This window comes from Siniperca chuatsi, linkage group LG8 (genome assembly GCF_020085105.1).
Source record: "Siniperca chuatsi isolate FFG_IHB_CAS linkage group LG8, ASM2008510v1, whole genome shotgun sequence".
Taxonomy (NCBI): domain Eukaryota; kingdom Metazoa; phylum Chordata; class Actinopteri; order Centrarchiformes; family Sinipercidae; genus Siniperca; species Siniperca chuatsi.
The window spans coordinates 1127946-1150084 of NC_058049.1; the positions used below are offsets into that span (position 1 = coordinate 1127946).

General features: G+C 42.8%; 1 protein-coding gene across 3 annotated transcripts in view; it reads left to right on the plus strand.

The window, feature by feature from the left end:
* mgat4b (alpha-1,3-mannosyl-glycoprotein 4-beta-N-acetylglucosaminyltransferase B) overlaps positions 1 to 22139 on the plus strand; it is a 105309-nt gene that overhangs the window by 33494 nt on the left and 49676 nt on the right. For all 3 annotated transcript variants that reach the window (XR_006378827.1, XR_006378828.1, XM_044204826.1), the window contains 2 exons: positions 21273 to 21452; positions 21611 to 21754. Coding sequence is in view for 1 of the 3 variants with exons in the window: in XM_044204826.1 (XP_044060761.1) it covers positions 21273 to 21452; positions 21611 to 21754 (324 nt within the window). In the remaining 2 variants the exon portion in view is untranslated. The remainder of the gene's footprint in view (positions 1 to 21272; positions 21453 to 21610; positions 21755 to 22139) is intronic.

Consider the following 22139-nt stretch of genomic DNA (forward strand, 5'->3'; position numbering starts at 1 on the left):
TTAATGCATTATTAGTAATGATAAATGTTGATAAAAATATAATATTTAATAATATAACATTGACAACAGCCATTCTGCAAAGTGCTTTTAGATTCTTTAAGTACATTTTCCTTGAACTACTTACACACTTTTACTTCAGTACAATTTTCAATGGAAGACTTTTACTTGTAATGGAGTAATATATATATATATATATATATATATATATATATATATATATATATATATATATAATTTTAGTGGTATTTCTACTTTAACATACAGGACAGATGATTTTATTTGAATCAGTACATCACATGACATTACATTTAGTTTCTGTCCAACAGTAAGTGGGTTAAACATCTGTAGGAACAAGAGCGACATTTTTATTTAGTCTTTTTATTTTCATGATTGCCGTTCTCTCTACATTAATAAATATTAAATAAACATGAATAAATACATCAATTAAAACAAACCTTATTATGTAAAGTGCTGACTTTATGAGTTTTTAAAAGCGTCTTCCAGACAGCAGCTGAGTGCGTCTGCTGACATTAATTATTTACTGAGTGTATTAACATCAGTGCATTCTGCAGTCTGCGTTTTATTTGCAGGTATCTTATATGTTTCCACAAGTGTATATACAAGCACACATTAGTATAGACATGTGCAAGCATTACACATACAGTGTAAATATGTACATATTGTATTAGTTGTGTAGTAAGTTGTACTAATAAAAACTACTTCGTGCGGAGCTGCAGCCACGATTTTACAGATGTTGATCAAGAGTTTTGCATGAGGCTGCATGTGATTTAATAAAATATATATCTATCAAATATCAGGTCAAATTCACATGATGACGTTCATGAAGGTCTGACACGTTGTTAATAAAGTGTGTGGGAGCTTTTGGTCTCTTATGTAAGTGATGACATGTTGTGCTCAGTGGTCATTATCCGGGTTTTAACAAACTGCTGCTGAGCGTGTCATGGCCCTGAGCTCAGGCACTGCAAACATCTCTTTTCATATTTGTATACATTTGCCTATTTACCTAAATATACCTGTAAGCATCCTGACATCAGCCTAAGTATTGTATTTAAAACAAGTACCTTTACTCAAGTACTGTAAGTACAAAGTATTTTACGTATTTCCATTTTCTGCTACTTTCTGCTTCTGCTCCACGGCGTCTCCATGTTGTACTTTTTACTGCATTTATTTGACAGATCTAGTTACTTTTACGGATTTAGATTAATACAAATATAACTAATATTCAGCAACAGTCAACTAATAAATTCTGATGTGTTGTTATAGATTAAACTACCCAGCAGTATAGTAAAGTAGTTGGAATTAGCGCCACCTTCACCAGCTGCAACATTATTAATGTGTCAGTAATTATAATCTAATAATATAACATTTATTATTCTGAAATGGGCCATTCTGAGTACTTTTACTTTTGGTACTTGAAGTATATTATGAAGCTAAAACTAAAAATTTGAGTTCAGGTTATTTCTACACTGTTGTTTTGCGACTTTTAAATAATATGAGTACTTCCTCCAGCGATGCAAAAACGTGATGGTGAACAGTGACTGTGGCTACAGTTGCTTAGACGTGTATGTAAAGTTTTCACACGGTGTGTGTGTGTGTGTGTGTGTGTGTGTGTGTGTGTGTGAGGCTGTAATTTGTTACTCAAACTGTGTGTGCGCTGATGAGTGTGACGCATCGCTGAATGACGTACATGTCGGCGTCTCGCTGCCTCTGGAAGCTGCAGGCAAATGTTAAAGCTTCGAGCGTCCAGTTCATGAGCTCCGCTGATGTCTGCGTGTGAGTCTTTACGGCTTTTAGTTAGCCGGAGGAGTAAATCTGTCACGCATGCAGTACTGATGCAGTATTACTGCTCTGCTGTTTGCTGTACTGACGGACTGGTCTCTGTTTGGGGGGGCGGTCACTTGTTGTTTATCTGTAATAAACCTTAGCATCAGAAGTACGTTTGATATTACCGCCACACTCGTTCTCCCACTGGCTGCACATGCACGGTCACGTGAAACAGCTTGCACAAGGGTCCGTGAAGTTTCTGACGTGTTTACGCAGTGAAGCGGTCGGAGCCTTGAAGACAGTTCTGAGATTAGAAAAATGACCATCGAGCTGAAAAAAACAGGCATTTGTTTGAATATTTGGGACGTTTTTAGTTTTCGTATTGTTGAAACTAAATGAATGTACACAAACCCAGCAAAATACACTTTTAATTCCTTCTTTTTTCTTATTCTTGCTGCTCGAAACTGCCTTATCATGCGGGGATAGCACAGTTTGAAAGAAAAAGTGATAAATGATAACTAGACCTGAAAGCAGCTGACCAAGGTGGTGTGATACGATTCTGTTTGCACGTTTAGGCAGGCCGATAATAAGACGTCAGACTGAAATATCTCAACAACTATCAGATGGACTGTCATGAAATTTGGCTCAGACATTCATGATGCTGAGAGATTAAAGCCTAACGACTTTGGCGATCCTCTGACTTTTCCTCTAGCGCCACCGTGAGGCTGACATTTGTGGCTTTGAGTGAAATATCTCGATGGATTGCTATGAAATCTCCTTCCTTCACTGATGAAGGCCAGAAGCAGAAGTATAAAGTCGTACTTTACAGTAAGTGCTGCTGCAGTTTTGACCTCCTGAGACTTTTTGTCTTCTCCTTGGAAGTCGGCGCCAGAAAACCCGACTGTACTGACGTTCATGCTCCCCTCAGGATGAACTGTAATAACTCTGGTGATCCTCTGACTTTCCATCTAGCGCCACCATCAGGTCGACGTGTTGACATTTAGCTCAGCAGCTGTACGAGTAGATACTCGTTTGCTCGCTCTGTATTTATGTTGTAAAGTGCCGTGAGTTCATTGAAAAGCACTACGAACATTTTGATTTATTATTATGATTTTTAAAGAAATGAACTGAATAGAAAGACTAATGTGTTAAACATGATAAATTTCGGGTACGGCCCTTTAATGTGTTGATAGTCATGTGATCAGGTTTGTGGTGAAAATGACGCTCTGTGTTCTTCTTCTTATCTTTTTATTATGGTTCGGTGTGATCCTCTGGGACCATCAGCACACACAGTAAACAGGAAGCACCCAGGCGCAGTCACTGACCCCACGTTAACACCCTGTGGGATTGTGGGTAACGTAGTCGACGTCCCTCCTGCTCGTCCGCCCCCGCAGGTGCTGATCAGCCTCCTGTCAGCAGTAAAGGTGGACGTGGAGCCTGCAGGGCCGCCTCGGGGCAGCAGGTGTTTCTCATGGAGCGACTGCAGGCTAATGAGGAGCCAGGAGGTCACGTGTCCCGTAATGACGGGGAGGAATGCATAAACACAGGGAGGACGCTTTATTTTTTTTGTTCCAGAGGGCACAGGGTGGCTGTAAACCAGCGTGGGAACGGAGCGGAGGAGGAAATGTTAATCTGTATGACTTCTGGATAACAGAACTGAGGAGCATCGCAGTGCTTATAGACAGGAAGCTACACGCCCAGAATCATATGGACAGGAAACTTATCAGTTCGTATGCAGAGGATGTGGCGTCTCCACTCCCCAGCTTAGAGAACATTGAGTCTCTTCTTAAAAACCAAAAATGAGAAGAAAACTGTGTGATTCATGAAACCTGCACAGACCACTGATTTGTTCATAGACTTCCTACGGCATGATTAGGTTTGAAGAATGATCTAATTGAGCATAGTTTTTTAATTTCGACAATTTTCCAAAATGTAAACAAATACAGGCTAAAGAAACGTGTCTGTAGAGAGAACAGCAGCTCCGACGGGGTCGCGCTCCCCCTGATGTCATATTGGTTCCCAAACGGGCCTTCATGTTGGTGTTAGCATGTTAGCGTCTGTCATTTCTGACCTCCTCCGTTTTCAAGTCAAATTTCTCACTGAGCTGATAAAATGCAGCAGAACTCAGAGATCCACTTTAAAATACGAGGGCGAGATTTAAACTGCAGGAGGAGAAGCAGGAGCTCGCTGTGGCTGTGACGTCACCCACATACAAACAATCACTGACCGGAGCGGGTGACGTTAAGCTCACCCCGCCTCCCCTACAGACAGAATCCAGTCCCGATGGAGCTTCAGGTAGCAGTACATGTTAGTGATATACATGTTTCTGACCTCTTTTTTTTTTTGGGAGCACTGTAACAGCACCGACGGCAGGCTTCCTCCCCAGAGGACAGGAACCATCACAGTCTAATGAGGAGCGTTCGAAGGTGTAAAGGTCAAAGGCAACATAAGAACCAGAGAGAACAGCTAGAATCGGCGGAACAAGTTAAAGGGCAGCTGCCGTCTGCTGTGTTTGTGCACTGTGGTTTTATTTTGGCGAGTTATTTCTGGGTTAACGAAGGCTCTGCTGCCTGCCTGCGGTGTGACATGGGATACAGTACGATGCGAAATAAATCCTGTTATTCATGGACGACACGGAGAGTCGTGGATGACAGGAACAAAGCATGATGGGAATCTTGAGGCTGTAAGCGGTTTTCTGTTCTGATTTAGATTCTGGTTTCTCTTCTGTGTCCTCTCACATCTGATTTCCTACATTTCCCAGAATGCTTTGTCAAATAGCTCCCACACGTGAAACACTTAAAAGCGAACTGTTCACAATGACAACAAAAAAACTATATCTTTAACAAAATAATCTTAACTCAAGGTCAACTTCCTAGCTTTTTTTTTTTTTCCCCCTAGAGCCTTTAACCACATCCCATGGTCTTCATCAGTGAAGGGAGTTTGCTCATTTGTTCACTTTCCTGAGCACTTTTAGGACCTTTCGTCCATTTTCGCTAAAAGTTTGAGCACGAAAATTAATTCTGGGAAAGTAGATTTGACCAAATAATCTCAACTCTTGGTTCACTTACTTGCTTTTTCTAGCTGAGCTTTCAACTGAATATCAGACGTCTACTTTGAAAGCTCAGCTGTAGCCTTTAGTCAACTGCATAAGTATTATTTCTCATGGACACTTCAACATTGTTATGTTTTTATACACTTTCTTTAAGGTCCCCTGTGGAGTTTCCACTTAACAGTCAGACGTTGTTTCTTCTTCTTTTGCAACGGCACTTTCTAGCTCGCTAGCTCGCAGTCGTCTATTTCCTTTTGTCCTTTCCGGTTTACGTTTCTTGGCACTTCGCTGCCACCAGCTGTCAGTCAGTGGAATAGCGTCAGACTAGCGTGAAAATGTTCCCTTGTGTATCGTGCTCGTGCAAGTCTTTATTTTATTGTTTATTGGGAATCCCCATAGCTGTTGCCTTGGCGACCCTTCCCGAGGTCCACATTCAAATAAAAAACATAGTCAATTTTTGCACTTTACACTTCATACAGTGAACAATGTACTTACACTGCATCCAACAATAAAATGACACCAGAACCGCACTTGTACAAAAGATTAAAGCAATTAGAACAATTTTAAATCGATTTGACAGTAAAACAAAACAACAACAATAATAATCTCAGTTCATCTAAAAATCCATATTGAAAAACATTGAAGCCTATTTTACTTTCAGGCCTGCCGTCAGCTGCTTCTTTAAACCTTTTGTTGTAGATTCTTGAGATATAAAACGTGACAAACCGTTCCAGCGAGAGAGAAATCTGTTTGTTTCAGAGCGTTGGTTCCGCTCACCTGCCTTGTTTGATAACTGTGTATTTCCAGAAAATAATACAAACAGTACGGTTACTTCTTAACAAAGTTAATAAACTACAACTGAACTATCCTCAACCTTCAGCCACGTGGGAGCAGAGTGCATTTCGATATTTGCTCATCGAGCTGCTGTATTCTGCACCATCTGAAGCTTTTCCAGCTCTCCGGCAGCTCTACGGCTTGTATCACCTGCAAGGTTGCAACCTGCACTAAGACATGGGGAGCACCTTGTTATAACAGACACCCCTCTTCCCGTTCTTGCAGCTGTTTTGTTTATGTGACTTCCTGAGGACAGTCACTCAAACAAAACAGGGGGAAAACGTTCCCGCAGTGCCACTGATGGGGCCTTTAAACTACAGATCTAAACATGTCCTCCACCACTCTGTGTGCGTTAGTATTCAGAGGGCATTAATCGGCCACGAGCGCACACAGAATATATCTAAGGTGTGTGTGTGTGTGTGTGTGTGTGTGTGTGTTCATGTTATCATTGGCTGCAGCAGCAGAGAGACAGCGAGGGGGATAAGGACACGCTTCACAGTCTAGAGGACATCTCACCTCATCTGTGTGTGTGTGTGTGTGTGATGAGTGATTGGAGATGGTGTGAGTCAAGTCGATTCCTTCACACACACACACACACACACACACACACACACACACACACACACACACACACACACACACACACACACACACACACACACGGTTGTCGTGGTTACCGAGTGGCGCAGCAGGAGACGGACTGACAGACCGCAGTCGGTTAGCCTCTCTGTCAGCTGTGATCCTTCAGTCTGTCGCTCTGGATCTTCGCGACACGTTTCAGATTTTCAGCCAAATGTCAAATGAAACTCAGTGAGTCTGAGTCTGCGTTTTCCTCCAGCTGTCTGCTCCTGAACGCCTCGCTGACCTCGTCCTGCCCAGACTCTCTGCTGCTCAGCCTGCTGCTTTGTTTTTAGCACACATGCTAATGTGGCAGCCATGTTGGCAGCCTCTGAACAGCTAGCAGCAGCAGCAGCAATAGTACTTCTACTTCAATATTTCTTCCGTGAATTTGGGTATTTCAGTATTTCTTCCTAAGTGAAAATTTGGGTATGACTGTCCTCTAAAAATAATGTGGCCTGTTCATGTCAGAAAATAGGGGAAGACTCCTCTCTCCTTCCTCTCACCATCTACACCAAAGTCAAAGGAGCTGGTCAGCGGTGGTGGATCTGAGTTCAGGGCTGTGGTGGGGAGCTTTGTCTCATGGTGCGAGCAGAACCATCTGCAGCTCAATGCAACAAAGTCTAAGGAGCTGGTTGTGGATCTGCGGAGGGCCAAGGCACCAGTGACCCCGGTTTCCATCCAGGGGGTCAGTGTGGACATTGTGGAGGACTACAAGTACCTGGGAGTACACATGGATAACAAACTGGACTGGACCAAGAACACTCAGGCTGTTTACAGGAAGGGCCAGAGCCGCCTCTGTTTCCTGAGGAGGCTGAGGTCCTTCAACATCTGCCGGACGATGCTGAGGATGTTTTATGAGTCTGTGGTGGCCAGTGCTGTCCTGTATGCTGTTGCATGCTGGGGCAGCATGCTGAGGGCAGCAGGCTGGGGCAGCAGGCTGAGGGGCAGGCTGAGGGCAGCAGGCTGAGGGTAGCGGACGCCAACAGACTCAACAAGCTGATCCGTAAGGCCGGTGGCATTGTGGGGTGGAGCTGGACTCTCTGGCGGTGGTGTCAGAGAGGAGGATGCTGGCCAAACTACACGCCATCTTGGACAGCGTCTCCCACCCGCTCCATGACGTGCTGGTCAAACAAAGGGCGCCTTCAGCGGAAGACTCATCCCCACAATGCACCACAGAGCGCCACAGGAAGTCATTCCTGCCTGTGGCCATCAGACTCTTTAACTCCTCCTCTAAGTGTCAGTCTGTATGACCGAAGTCACTAAACTGGACATTGATCATTAACATCTCTGCCATACTTGACATAATTGTGCAATATTCTGTGTTAATACTGCTGTGCAATATTAGTTTTCCTATTTATTGATATTGATATTCATTCATTACTGCTGTGTAATATCCTCCGTCTCATTATAAATAAGCTACATTTAACTTGACAGTTCATGCACTATTACTTTATACTGTGTTATTATCATCAACTGGTAAACCCACTTTGTACCTCACACTTATTTTATTTTATACTTATACCCACCTGGTACTTCATTTATTTTCTGACCTGTTTTATAGTGTTTTATATTTATTTATTTGCTAGCTCTTTCTCCTGTGTGCACTGACGTAAAGGTGAGCTGCTGTAACAAAGAGTTTCCCCTCGGGGATCAATAAAGTGTTTCTGATTCTGATCCACATGCAGGTTGTTTCGACTCTGACTAAAAGTCAGAAAGAAGTCAGGAACTGAATCCCGGTTAAACCCAGTGAAACCAGTGAGTTCATGTGGTCTGACAGGAGGGTAGGAACCCAAACGCTGCCAGAGTTTTGTTCCTACCATCTCTTTGTTTCTGTTCCTATTGGATGTGACAGCTGATATTGAGAGGAAGCGGCATGTGAAAATATCTGAGCGCTGCCAAACTGACCCGTATGTGTGTGTGTGTGTGTGTGTGTGTGTGTGTGATAATGACTCTCTGAGCTTGTAGTCTCTCGGTTTGGTTCATTTCAACCCACACACACTCAGACAAACAGTATTGACTAAAGGCTCAAATAAACACAAATCCACTCCAGATATCGACTGAAACGAGAGCTCAGACTGTATGTATACAAGTCACACACACACACACACACACACACACACACACACACACACACACACACACACACAGTACAATGAAGTCATGGTGTTAGATGACACTGTTTGGGTTTGAACTGACGAGACTGTGTGTGTGTGTGTGTTGGACATATAGTGAATAATAAACCCAGCGGTGGAAGAAGTATTCAGATCCGTTACTTAAGTAAAAGTACTAATACCACACTCTGTAAATACTGCATTCAAGTGCGTAAGTATTATCAGCAAAATGTACTTAAAGTATCAAAAGTAAAATTGCTCATAAAGCTGAAAATGACCCCTGTGAGTGTTTTACTGTTATATTAGCGGATTATTTTTACTGACGCATTCATGTGTAATTAGCATTTTACTGCCGTAGTTGGAGCTTATTTGAAATGTCTTATATACTGTTGTGTAGTTTAACATATTTCACTTACAAAACATGTGATGAGCCTATAAAACATGATGCGTTATCTTATTTAGTGCGTAAAATATTCCCCTCTGAATTGTAGTGGAGTAAAAGTATAAAGTAGTACAAATTTGAGGTACTTGAGTACTTGAGTGGGCCCACTTACATTCCACCACTGAACATGAGTATTAATATCGGACGTTAGCCTTTTACGACTCATTTAGCTGCTTCGTGTCCGTTTCAGTGTGAAATCGGTCAACATGTAAGCGAAGCCGCAGAGGATCATTCAGGATTCGGCTTTTAGGATCAACTTGACTCCGATTTGACTGATAAAACAGATGAACAGCAGCTGTTCTGTCAGTACAAAATCCAGCTCAGGAGTTCCTCAGATCCTGACAAGCTGTCGCACGTCGGCCTGCGATGACCTACAGTTATAAACAGTGGAGCTCGAGTCGAAGTTGCTCATCTTTGTCACCTTTTTATTGTTTTTCAGCATGAAAACACAAAATTTCCTGGCAGCAGTGTCCATCAAGTTTATCAACGTACGTCAAACCGTACGGTGAATGCGTCCCCCTACATTGAAAGCAGCATCTGTTTAAGGTATCCCGATTAAAGATTTAAATGGACACCTGCCTTCTGATTGGAAACGCACGTTTTTCCGCAGCCGTGGTATTTCTGACAGACGCACCTGACTGAGAGCAGACTGATGCTTTTAAGATTTTAAGCCTTTTCTCCATCATTCTTTCTCCATCTGTCTGTCTTTGTGTTGGAGAGGAAAAACAGAAGCCGCCTTTGTTTATGTCATTCATTCAGCGTTTTTGGCTAACAAGCTAATGCTCCTAACAGCTTTCTGCTCCTTTGTGTCCGCGCTGCTCTTTAGTTTCTGCTGTTGTCTGTTGTTCTGCTGTCGGTTTTCTTGGCCGTCCTGCTGCTTCGTCCTGCTCTCTGTGTTTCAGTCCGTCTGGCTTGAATGCTAATGTTCCTACCATTCTGTGCTCTGATCTGTGTGAATTAGTGGAAGAAAAGAAGAATAGCACTTTGCTTTCATCTGTTTTGCTGTTCAAACTTCAGCCCCGGTCTGAATGTAGTTTCTGTTCGCCTCCTTGTTTTCCATCGTTGTGGATGGTTTTTAGCTCTTATCACACTGGCTGTCTTTCAGAACTGAAGATAAGATGCAGGATCTTGGCATCATGTTGTTTTTACAGAAGGTTAACCAAGGACGGAGAGAGAGCGTCTTCTCACATTATAAATCAGCGTGAACAGCAGAGGAGGATTGTGGGAGTCGTGTGAAAAATTGCAGGCGAGGAGTGAACATTCAAAGTTAGGTTCAACTCACTTTGCTCAAACTTTCACTTCGGCAGTGATGTGAACGTTGTTCTGGAGGAGCTGAGCCTGAAGGCTCGATTTGTTGGTCAGTCGACGTCCTGAACGTCAGCTGCTGTCACGAGCTCTCGATGGTACACAAAAGTCAAGTCAAATGTATTTCTTTAGCTCATTTTAAAACAACGTGAGCTGACCAAAGTGCTTTACAAACATAAGAAAACAGGTCAACAGAGCGGACAATGAAATCGTGCATATACGCATAAAAGAAAAGAGATCGTCGGTATCAGCGGCCTGCAGAAAGAGGTTCAGCAAAGTCTGTCTAGGTGTCCTGGTGAAATAGGTTGAGCTAGAAGCTCGGTCGCATGTTGACTTCTTGCAGGGCGAACTACTTAGCTGAACCGCGAACACACTAGCCGGCAGGGAACGTGCTTGCACTAGTCTCAATAGCTCTCATAACCAGCTTGCTTGGTAGTACGTTCACACAGTTTTATTATTTGTACTATCAATTCCCGTCTCATAGCTGACTGCAAACCATGTGGAGCAGCTTATGCTAAGGCAGGGGTCGGTTATATGAAAGTAGACGGTGCAACACAGCTAATGAACTGTGTAGCTTTTAAGCTCTTTCCACAGTCAACGGCACAAATTTGCATTTCAAAGTTCACCAATGTTTGACTGGATTAAGTGAAACCTATCGGGGTAATTCCTCTGAAATGAACTGATTTCAGTCTTAAATGTTGGTCTGACCAGCAGTCCAAAGAAAGGCTGACAAGTTCAGATATCCAGAACCGCAAAAGGACCCAGCTGAGGGGGTTGAGACATCTGATCAGGGAGCCTCCTAGACTCGTCCTTTTAGACCCAAAATACGCTGGAGGGATTAAATATCCCATCAGCCCTGGGAATGCCTCCGGATCCTCCAGGAGGATGTGGCTAGGGAGAAGGAGGTCTGGGATACCTTGACCACGATCTGAAACCAGATAAGCAGCAGAAAATAGATGGATGGGTTTTAGAAGGAACACAGAGCGGGGAGGGGGGTTTCTGGATTCTGCCGAGGAGCCGACGTGCAGACCCTTAAAGTCAGGTGAATCTGCCGTCATGAGCCTTAACGTTTGTGGCATTTTGCCTTTACCTGACAGCCGACAGTGTGGAGAGACACAGGAAACAAGGTGAACGAGAGAGTAACAAAAGTCCCCAGCCGGAAACAAACCGTGGACATGGCGGTTGTGTGGTACGCACCTTAACCGTTGGACCACCGGGCTACCCAACACTGGGCACAGAAATAAAAGAACCAAACAGCAAATTCATTTCATGGCAAATTTGTCTTCTGTTCATTGCTATAAAAATACATTTCAAACTTGCTGCAGAGAGAGAAATCCACGGTCAAGTCCAAATCCTCCTAGCAGAACCCCACCAGCCACCAACCAAACTCTGCTCAATTTTCAGTCTATTTAAAAACAATTTTAAAAAACATTTGTTTTTCTGGTGAATGTGACATTGCAACTTCCTAAACGTACTAAAGTTTGGTGAAAGTATTTACTCATGTTTGCAAAACAACTGTGAGAGAGAAGATTTCTCTATGTTGACGCCTGGGAGCTCATTTATCCACTGACCAGAGTAACAAAGGTCGGCTGTGTTAAATCCTCCATTTTTTTAAAGCGTGTTTGCAGTCAGTTTAACCCATGGTGAGGTTGATGCATACGGTACTGTTGCTATGGTTTCCTGCAGTTTAATTTGCTGTATCTTGGAGCGCAATGGTTAAACTGTTGACCTATGTGGATTTCCTGTGTCCACGGTATGAGATGAACTGGATTCCAGTTACTCTGATGCTGAAAGGGGGATGATGTCGTTATCCTGAAGCTCCAGCCTTGACTTGCCAAGTGTGTTCACACTCCTCGCATACCTGCTGGCCTCTGTGTGTGTGTGTGTGTGTGTGTGTGTGTGTGTAGGGGATAATTTACTTCCTTTGACGCTGCCAGACTGAAATCACCTTAGTTCATCCGGAAGACGGAAATATAGAAAAGCAGGTCAGAAGCTGTAGACGAGCCACTGCGCAACAAAACTCGGCTCTGCAGCAACATAAATAGTAGATAAGACAATCCCACTCCTCCTCCTGTAACAGCAGACAGATTACGGCAGTTTATTCCCAACACTGACACTACTGACGAAGCACAAACCCAATGGCAGAGGTTCAGAGAGTCAGTTTGACGCCCTCACACTCCAAACTCTGGGTATTTAGCTCATCCAGCTCTATTTGAATTAAAGTTGTTTCACTTAATGTAAGTGGTTTTGATGGATTATAAAACTTTATTATCACGAGGCAAACGGGACTTCAGCATGGACGGACAGGCTAGCTTGAACCAGCTAAACTCCAGTGAAGTCTGAAGTCATGTAAATGTAATAAACAGGATGACACTGATCTGCTCTCAGTTTGAGTTTGGAATGAATGGGATTCAGACTGAGCAAAGGAAGTCCTGCTGTTGACTCAGATCTGCAGACACAACTCCAAACATCTGTTGGGCTCGTATTTCTACCCTTTCTTCCTGCTGTCGGAGCTCGTCAGCGTGTTTGCTGCTATGCGAGATTATTTTTTTGGCCCCATAGAGGAGAATGGAGAAGCACTCTGAGGGCCAGTGGTTCGGCCAGATTTCCACAAACTCACTAACTCTCCCAACGAGTCTGAAGACTACCGCTGCTGATACGATAGTGCCAATATAAGGCGCGTCACTGCGGGTTGATGTGTGCAGCAGCTGCATCACATTCACTCCCCTTCGAATAATGTTTTTCATAGCGCTGCCCTCAGGGGCTGAGGTTAACGCTGGATTATGGATAGGGCTCGCAGTGATGACTGGTTGGGGTAAGGTTGGATTCAGATTAAGCTAGAGGAAAACATACATCGATGGGGAATCAATTCATCTGTCGGTTATTTTCTCGATTTGATCATTTGTTCTATAAAATATCTGAAAATAAAATGTAAAGGTAACGTTTTTTTTCCAGATATTCAGTTTGTTGTAATAGAAGAATAAGAAAATAAGCAAATATTAACATTTAATAAGCTGGAACAGGTGCTTTTTTTGGCTTTTTTTGCTTAAAAAATACAATTAATCAATTTGCCAGATTTGCAGAAAAACAATCACTGTTAACCTCTTACGATAAAACCGCAGCAAACGCTTCATCGACGCCTCTGAAACCATTTCCAAAACCTTAGCAACCACCTGCGAACACACTAGCGACATCACAACCAACAAACTAGTGACTTTTACCCACAAGTGCTGTGCATTTGTTGAATTAGCGTTTTTGGCTGCTGCGTAGCTTTGTTGCTCTGGGACTGTGACCGTCCCGTCGCTGTTAGTTGACTCAGCAGCTTCATTTCCTTCCCTTCTTTCCTCTAACAAACACATCACTGACTCAGCAGGTAAAACTCTCCTCTTTCCTGTCCGCTGTCCTCGTCGTGCCCTGGTGCTGGTCTGACATCCTGTTTGACGTTTTCTAATTCCCACTGGTGTCAAAGTGTTATTTCGAGCTATTTAGAGTTTTTAACCTGCTTGTTTTTCTTATACTTGTTTCTCAGACTTTTCTGGACAAAATGTCAGACTTGATACCTGGAGTTGTTTCCTCTGGGTGTTAATAAATGCCACTTAACATTTTGCAGCTCCTGTAACTCGTTCTATAGTATCTGCTGTAATAACTGCTAATTTGGTGTAAATGACAGAAACTGAACTGACTAACATCACTTGTTCATTCATTAATCTCGCCCTCTGTGTGCGTGCGTTTCTCTCTCTGATTAAACACCATCTGCCGGGGGTGAGATGGAGGGGGGAGGGGGGTGTTGGGAGACCCCTCGTTAGAGACCTCGTTAGGGACTTCGTTAGAAAGTGCCAGACCAATCTGTCCATGAAGCTCAGCCATGTGAAAAGGATCTTCCAGTTTCTGTGTGTGTGAGCATGAAGATGAACATGTAGCCAAACACACTTTCTCTTTATTAGTACGCGGTCGGCGGCACAAACTAAATTTCCATCTCTGCAGATGGAGGCTGGAAAATAAATGTCGTTATTTTAAGAGCTAAACTGTAACCGATTTATCAATTAATACATTTATAAACAACTTATAAAGTCATTAACGTGACGGCGGTTCAGTGGTTTTGATCTTCTTGTCCTGTTCTTCACACAATACCTTTTTGTTTCCCGTTTTACACTTTCAGGTTCATCAAATCAATTTCAAAGTTAATTTTTTAGCAGTTCCCAAACTTTTTTTTAAACCACGCCGGCTTTCCTTCGTAGTAACGTGACGGCAACCACGTAAACAGATACGAGCACTTGTTTCAGCTGAAACTGACACCATGAATATCTGTTATCATCTCTCGGTGTTACTCAGGACCAGCACTCTGCTTTATATCTTTTCTCTGCAGTAATGCTGGATTTATATTTGACACAAGGGGTTAACAGCGGTCTGTTCTGATTCACAGTTCAGGGGCAGATTTCACCCGTTGATATCACCACCATATCGCTAATAACACTGCCGAGCGTATCATACGTGATCCTGCTTTTAGTGACTGTGTTTACATTCTTTTGTTTATCCACCTTGTCTCTTTACTGAATATGGGATTATTCCAACTGTGGCTGTGTTTACACGGTTTCTGATGAATGAAAAAACACTCTGGTCAGACTGCGTTGTCTTAAATAAATGTATTTATTACAGTACCGGCTCCAGGAAGCAGACTCCACGCAGCAAATACAGTACAGTGCCAGCTATAGATATAACCAAATAACTGTCAAATGCGAGACTCCAGGCCGGCAGGTTGAAGAAACAAAAACGAGCTTTAATAACTAAAGCTAATACAAGTCCCCAAAAATATGCAGGCAGCAGAACTGAGGCCCAATCCGAAAACGAGACGTATGAAAGTAAAGACAAACCAGTAGGCACGAGGAACACGGGACCGGGGATCGAACGCAGGGCACGACGACGATCTGACACGGAGCAAAGGAAACGCACAGACTTAACACCCTCAGGTAGACACAGACAACGAGCCACAGGTGGAACCAATGACAGCGATCAAAGACAGGAAGCAAAACCACCAGACACGAGCGGGAGGGAGAGAATTACAAAATAAAACAGGAAGTAACGGGACAAAAACCCCAAAACCACGACAAGGACAAGGCCACAAAGACGGGCGTGTACTTAGCTATCTTGTCTTCTCTAAACACCAAAATCCAGTCAGAACCAGTTTCCAACAAGCGGATCTCAAGACCCTCTTCTAATCTTCACGACCAAACCGCACGAACCTCCTCTGCAGAGGTGGAAGACATTTTCAAAAGTAAAAGCAGTGATACCAACAGTATTATCAGCAAAATGTAAAAGTATTTGTCAGTGTTTTATCATTATATTACGTTATTAGTGATGCATTAACATGTAAACAGTACTCAGCATTTTAAATGCTTTATATGCTTTTTATTTAAATCTATAACACAGCATTGGATTTTATAATCTGTCACGTGTTTTTGTTTGTAATCTGAAAAGTAACTAAAGCCGTCAGGTGTAGAGGAGTCTGTAAAGTTAAAAGTTCCATAAAATACAAACTTACGTCTCAGTGGTTTCCTACCAGTTTCACCAGTTTCACCAGTTTCATTGACCGTGATGGCGAGTCTTCAGCCTGCTTCACGGTGTCTTCTCTCTCGACAGTCTCCACCAGAATCTGTCAATCAATCAATATCAGACTAACGATTAAAAACTGAGACACATTTATTGATCAGCGAGGAGCATCAGGACTCATTTACACCCCACAACCTCCTCCTTCCTGTCAACTGAAAAACCAGAAGACCATTAACTGTGAGTCATCCTGCAGTAATGTGTGTGTGTGTGTGTGTGTGTGTGAGAGAAAGAGGATGCTGGGTAATCTCATTACCTGGGTGGTCTCCACCCTGTGATTGGTGCCTATTATATTATTACACTAACACACACACACACACACACACACACACACATTACCACATGATGACTCAACCTGCCCGCCCAACTCTGTATGTCAGAAGTGTGTGTGTGTGTGTGTGTGTGTGGTATTACAGTGTAGGATTACAGTGTATTAGTGCTGTTTATCCGTCTACATTCAGCTATTGATCTGAGTGAGTGAGTGTGTGTGTGTGTGTGGCGTCTCCTCGCTGCAGGCTGGTGACCTCTGACCCCGCACGATGGCTGTACTTTCCCGTTATTTATGTTATTGTCTTTATTTTAATTATTGGAATAGGCCGAGTGAACACACACACACACACACACACACACACACACACACACACACACACACACACACACACACTGTGTACTGTGTGTTGGCTTGGTTGTAAATCCAATTTTGTTCGCCTTTTCCCCTTTTTTAACCGGAAAGAAAAAGTTCTTAAACCACCGTAAGTCTGTCAGATACAGTTTAAAGTCCCGCATGCGCCCCCTAGAGGCTGCAGTGTTTACATTACAGCCACAATGTGAAAAGGACGGACAAAACAAACTGATTTATGTATTTGTGGAGCCAGAACCCGAGAGTGAAGCTAAACATGTAAAGTTTGACCTGAGAGTGATGGTGGACCAGAGGTTTTCTGCCAAAAGAAAAATGGACACGCCTTCTTCTCGCCGTCATAACTCCGTCAAATCTGAACACACAGACATGAAACGCATAGTTTTAGATTCACTTACCTCTGTCCATCCAGAATAAGCGTCCATTAATCCGCTTAGAAATCAGACAAAAAGATGCTCCTTATAGGTGAAGAACTTGAGAATCATTATGTTTTTAAGTTTTCTTATGCCACCTGTCCGTTCGTATCCACTCACATCTTTACATAGATTTATTATGCAGTCACACTGCCTCTAACGTTAGCTTCATGCTCAGTCATAGTTGGCCTCTAGTGGGACAAAACCAGCTGTTGCCGATCTTTTAAACACTTCTGTCTTCATTCCTTGGTGTTTGTTTCTTCTTCCTGTGGACATCTGGTCAACTGCAGATGCTGTGATGTGTCGTCCAGATGTTTCCAGCGGCTCTGCTCAGTGTTTCATTGATTTAAATATTGACCGTAAACATCAGGTTCCTCAGAATCAGTGAGAGCTTCTTTCTTGAGCCACCATGCAGAGAGCATCTTTAACGCAGCATCCATTCGAAGTGTGTGCAGTCCAGATGCTCCGATCGCACCGTTTCTCCCCGAAACCGATTCTTATACCCAAACTCAGGATATCTGCCTGAGTATCAGAGTATCAGAGTGAGGGAGTTTAAAATGAACATCTGTAAAGCATCACTTTGTGATAATTCTTCCATTTGTAAGGTAACATGAGGCTGTAGGTAGGTTAATCAGTAAGCTATAGAGGTGTTAGAGTATTTGGGCAGAGCCAGGCTAGCTGTTTCCCCCTGCCGCCAGCTTTATGCTAAGCTAGGCTAACCCCGTCTTTTTAATAGTGCTTGATTTGACGTTGCCGTATCTCTGCGTCATGTTGTCGGTGAGGATTTTAAATCACTTTTGCGCCGTCTTCGGTGTTCAGATGAAACTACACGGTTTTCCTTCAGTCTGCAGAAACAGAGTTGGCTGTTTAACAGACTGACTGCTGCAGGAAGCAGATTATTTCATCAGAGCAGATAAATAACTGGGCAGGAGCATCATTAAAAACTCATCAGCGAGCTGTGTGTGTGCGCGCTCAGAAACTCACTTCAGTTATCAGCCAAACAGATGTGACTATTGTGCTCCATTAATGGGGGTTTTGGGGGAATAATTACAGCAAAATTACAGAAAAAGAGTTTCTGTGTGTTTTCGCTTCTACTTTTCCATCTATTAAGGTTCAGCTGAGAGAGAAACCCAACACTGGTTTTGTATTTAAGGAGAAACACATGAGATATAAACAACTACTGGTCAGATTTCCGTGAATCTCAGCTGTGGATATTCCTGCTCCGTGATTGTTCCTTTAGCGCCACCATCAGGTCTAAATTACCTGTTATTTATCTACACTGAATTGAGTGAATTTCCTATCTTGATAGCTGAAGTGAAATTAAATTTGTAGAGGACGTAGTGAAAACCGTATAGTCATATTTTCTGGTGTATTTTTCGGAGAGATTCTGGGGGAAAAATAATTATAAAAGTTGAATTGTAAGAACGATATATAGCATATTTACTTAACATTTTAAGGATGTCTGCTTTGAAACCTGTAACTAAATTATGGTTACAGAAATAATGTCCATGCTTCCATGAATGGACAGAAATAAAAGGGGAAAATTGAGCAATTACATTGAAGAGGCTTCTAACAAGTGCATGAAAGAAGTTTTATAAATATATATATTATGTCTTGCCTGCAGTGTCTTTTCTTTAATTTCATCTCAATATTTGTGTTTTCATAGAAGGTCTTTGCTTATATTGTCACAAATATAGTTTATTCAGTTTACTGTGACAATAAAAAGATCAAGTATATAGTCTGCATGTAGCATCAGTTGTAATCAGTGTGGTGCAAAGGTCACTGGAAATGTTCACTAACATTTTTTACATGTACACTTGTTCCACGCTTAAATGTTTTAAAATTGAGTATTTTGAAAATGTGTAGGGTGCAGGCGGTGATCAGTTTCATTACAACATGCAGTCTGCTGTTCGATCATTTCCCCTCACTCATCGTGACGCGTTTCACTAAAACAGACGCCGTACTTGCAGGCAGCATGTGAGAACCTGTTGGACTGAAATTTATCTGCAATTAGCAGCGATAATCATTTGTGGAACGTGACGCGACCGATATTTGCAGTCTGTGTGTAAACGGTGCTCACATCATCAATAAATACTGTAAATTCTCAAATAAAGGCCAGAGGTTTCAAATAAAGGCTGCACAAAGAAATGCCGGTCCCTAATAAAGGCTAGGTTTAAAAAGAGTCAGAATTACCTGTCGTTTTTTTATTGTAGTAGAATGGTTCACATGGTAAATTCAACATAAATAAACATTAAAAGCAGTCAGTGTGTTTTTGAATACATTTAATTTGAAACGTGCAGGAAGTGTTGAGTTTCATTGAGAGCAGCTTAATAGCAAGAAGAAAACAGCATTGTAGCATGACTAATCTATAATTTGCGAATGAAAACAGTTTTGTTGTTAACCAAAGAAAGTGTTGACTCTGTTGTTGTACTGATGGAATTAGTGGAAATAAACATTATACTTAATTTATCAAGACAAACAGGTAAACATGGAGGAAGTGTTGAGTTTATATCAAGAGCAAATTAAAACAGGAGCAGATCAGATAACAGGTAGACTTCTTACTAAAATGTGACCAAGTATACTTTTTAAATATATATTGTGCTGCATATTGGAGCATATAAACAGTTAAATTAAAACCTTTTTAAAGCTCATTGTCTGTCTGCTCAGACTGACTGAACTGTTCATGTTGTCCTTTGTTATTTTATAAACCACATCAGCAACATGCAGTCTGATAAACAGCTGTGATATTAGAGTCAGTGGACTGAATAAAGTGAATGGAGATGGCTGCATGTCAGTCGAACAGGGATTACCGCAGATTTACCTTCACATAGCATTAACTCAGAGAGGGATGATGGATGCTGTTTGCTGCAGCAGATGAAGGATTTAGCGTTTTATTTTCATGTTTCCGCTCAGATTATGTCTTCTTTTTCTCTACCTGTTGATGATGACAAGCTGGTACAGTCCCACATATACTCTCTCTCTCTGCCTGTAATCCTACGAAGCCTAAAGCTGCCTCTCGCTTTCTCTCTGTCGCACGGTATTGAGGACGCATGAAAAATGTGGAATGATAAATCAATGCAATAAATCGTTGACATGCGCCGATTAAATGTCCAACAGCATTAACATCTGTCTTCTCCTCCTACGCTACAATCAATCAGAAATCTCCGGTATTCAGTTTTGTAAAATGGAGACAGATTCGTGAAGCTTCACAGCTTTAATAAAGACGTGCAGACGATATAAAAACATATCCTGTAATGACTGTGATGTAACAGACGGGTCTCTGAAGGGACAGTTTTAAGCCTGAGGTTTGGTTTTACCTCTCACCGCCATCATTTGTCAGCTTCTGGATCCACAGTCTCCTAATTTGAGGCAAAGGATGTGGAGTCTGGGTGGAGCTGAGGAGGGACAACCTCCACAGCTGACTTTGTCAAGTCAAACACAGGCCCCAAAAATTGAGAAAAAACTTGATTGGTTGATAATATTTAAGGTTTTTAACCATTTTTTGATGCACTTCTGCTACTGTGCTCTCAAACTGCAAATGCAACATGTCGGTCCGTCCCTCAGTACCGTCTGACTTCCTGTCTGCGGCGCTCAGCTCCGAGCCCGTTGGTTCCTGCTGAAGACGTAAATCTTTAAAAACACCTCACAGATATGTAGTTTCTTTTCATCTGAGGAAATAACTGAGATTTTCCTGACCAATAATGCGATTATTCTCCGTGATGATAAACTTATTTAAAAGTATTTATCTGTAGCACCAGGCTTTCGTTGGTTTTGTTGGCTGTGACATACAGTACTGACTTTATAATCTAGATATTTCAGCGGCCTTAAAATTAGAAAAACTGCAATAAAATGAAGCCCATTGGTTCCTGCTGAGGACGTAAATCTTTAAAAACACAGATCTATAGTTTCCTGTTTAAAACGGCTCAGTGATTTCAGCTGCTCACAAACACACAGGAGGAAACAGAGCATCTGTTGGGGACTATTTCCAGCGGCGGATGAATCCACATGTGGTGCTGTAGTGAGTGTTTGGGGCAGCAGGACGGTGTGTGTGGGGCGGAGTCAGAATAAAGTGTGTACAGTGTGTGTGTTCGTCACCCAGTGCTCTGCTGCACTGGGTGACGTGTTCCTTCATCCAGTGCAGCAGAGCTGGTTTATTCTGACTGCTGGTGTGTTTTAACAGTTTGTGGACGACAGTGGAGCTCTGCGGCTCAGAGTATAAAACCTGGCGTCTGTTTATTTTATTTCCACCACTAAATGGCCGTACTGTAGGTGTGAACCTGTGATCTGATGCTGTGTTGAAAAGAAGGCTGTTCGGCTTTTTGCCGTGTTGGATGTGTTGTATTTTAGTGTGTGACTGTGTTGATTGTACGACACGTTTTGGGACATTTGCTGTTTTCCGATGGAAACACAGTTTTGGTGTTTTGTGCCGCATATTCTCAAAACCAGAAACCTTGTGTCTCCTCCTCTGCAGGAGATGTCGTGGATATCTACCAGAGGGAGTTCCTGGCGTTGAGGGAGCGCCTCCACTCGGCTGAGCAGGAGAACCTGCGGCGCTCCAAAGAGCTGAATCTGGTCCTGGAGGAGATCAAAAGGGCCATCGCCGAGAAACAGGCGCTGAGAGACATCAACCGCACCTGGAGCAGCCTCTCCGGTCTGTTTCCTGTTCAGCCAGGACTAACCTGGTCTCCAATATAATCTGCTGCAGTGTGGTATAATATGGCTTTAGTCTAGCCTCACCTAGAATAAATCTAACCGGGTCTAACCGGGTCTGTGATGTTTGGTCTCACCTGGTCTTTTTTTCTGTTTCAGAGGAGACGAGGCTGAAGTTGTGGAATGTGAGCAGCAGTAAAAACGTCCTGCAGCTTCCCTCCATCTTCCATCATCTTCCTCACCTGCTGAACAGAGAGGACAGCCTGCTGCCTGCCGTGCACCTGGGACAGGGACGCACCGGAGGTGAAAACAAACACCAGACATTTTCTATGAAAAATGGTTTAAAAAAAATATATTATAAGCCAAGAATAATAAACACGATTATTCACATGTGCTTATTTAATTAATGTATTAAAAGCAGGGAGAAAATAAGAAAAGGCCTGCATCAGATCACCTCTCTCACACACACACACACACACACACACACACACACACACACACACACACACACACACAGACATGTGGCCCGGGGCACCTAACAGAACCAGCAACCCAGCACAGTGCATCTTCCCTGGGGAAGCAGCTCACTGAGGCCCCCCTGACACACTCCACCAACCAGGCTGGACCAAGGTCACTGTGTGTGTGTGTGTGTGTGTGTGTGTCCATGCGTGTGTGTCAAGTCTAATTT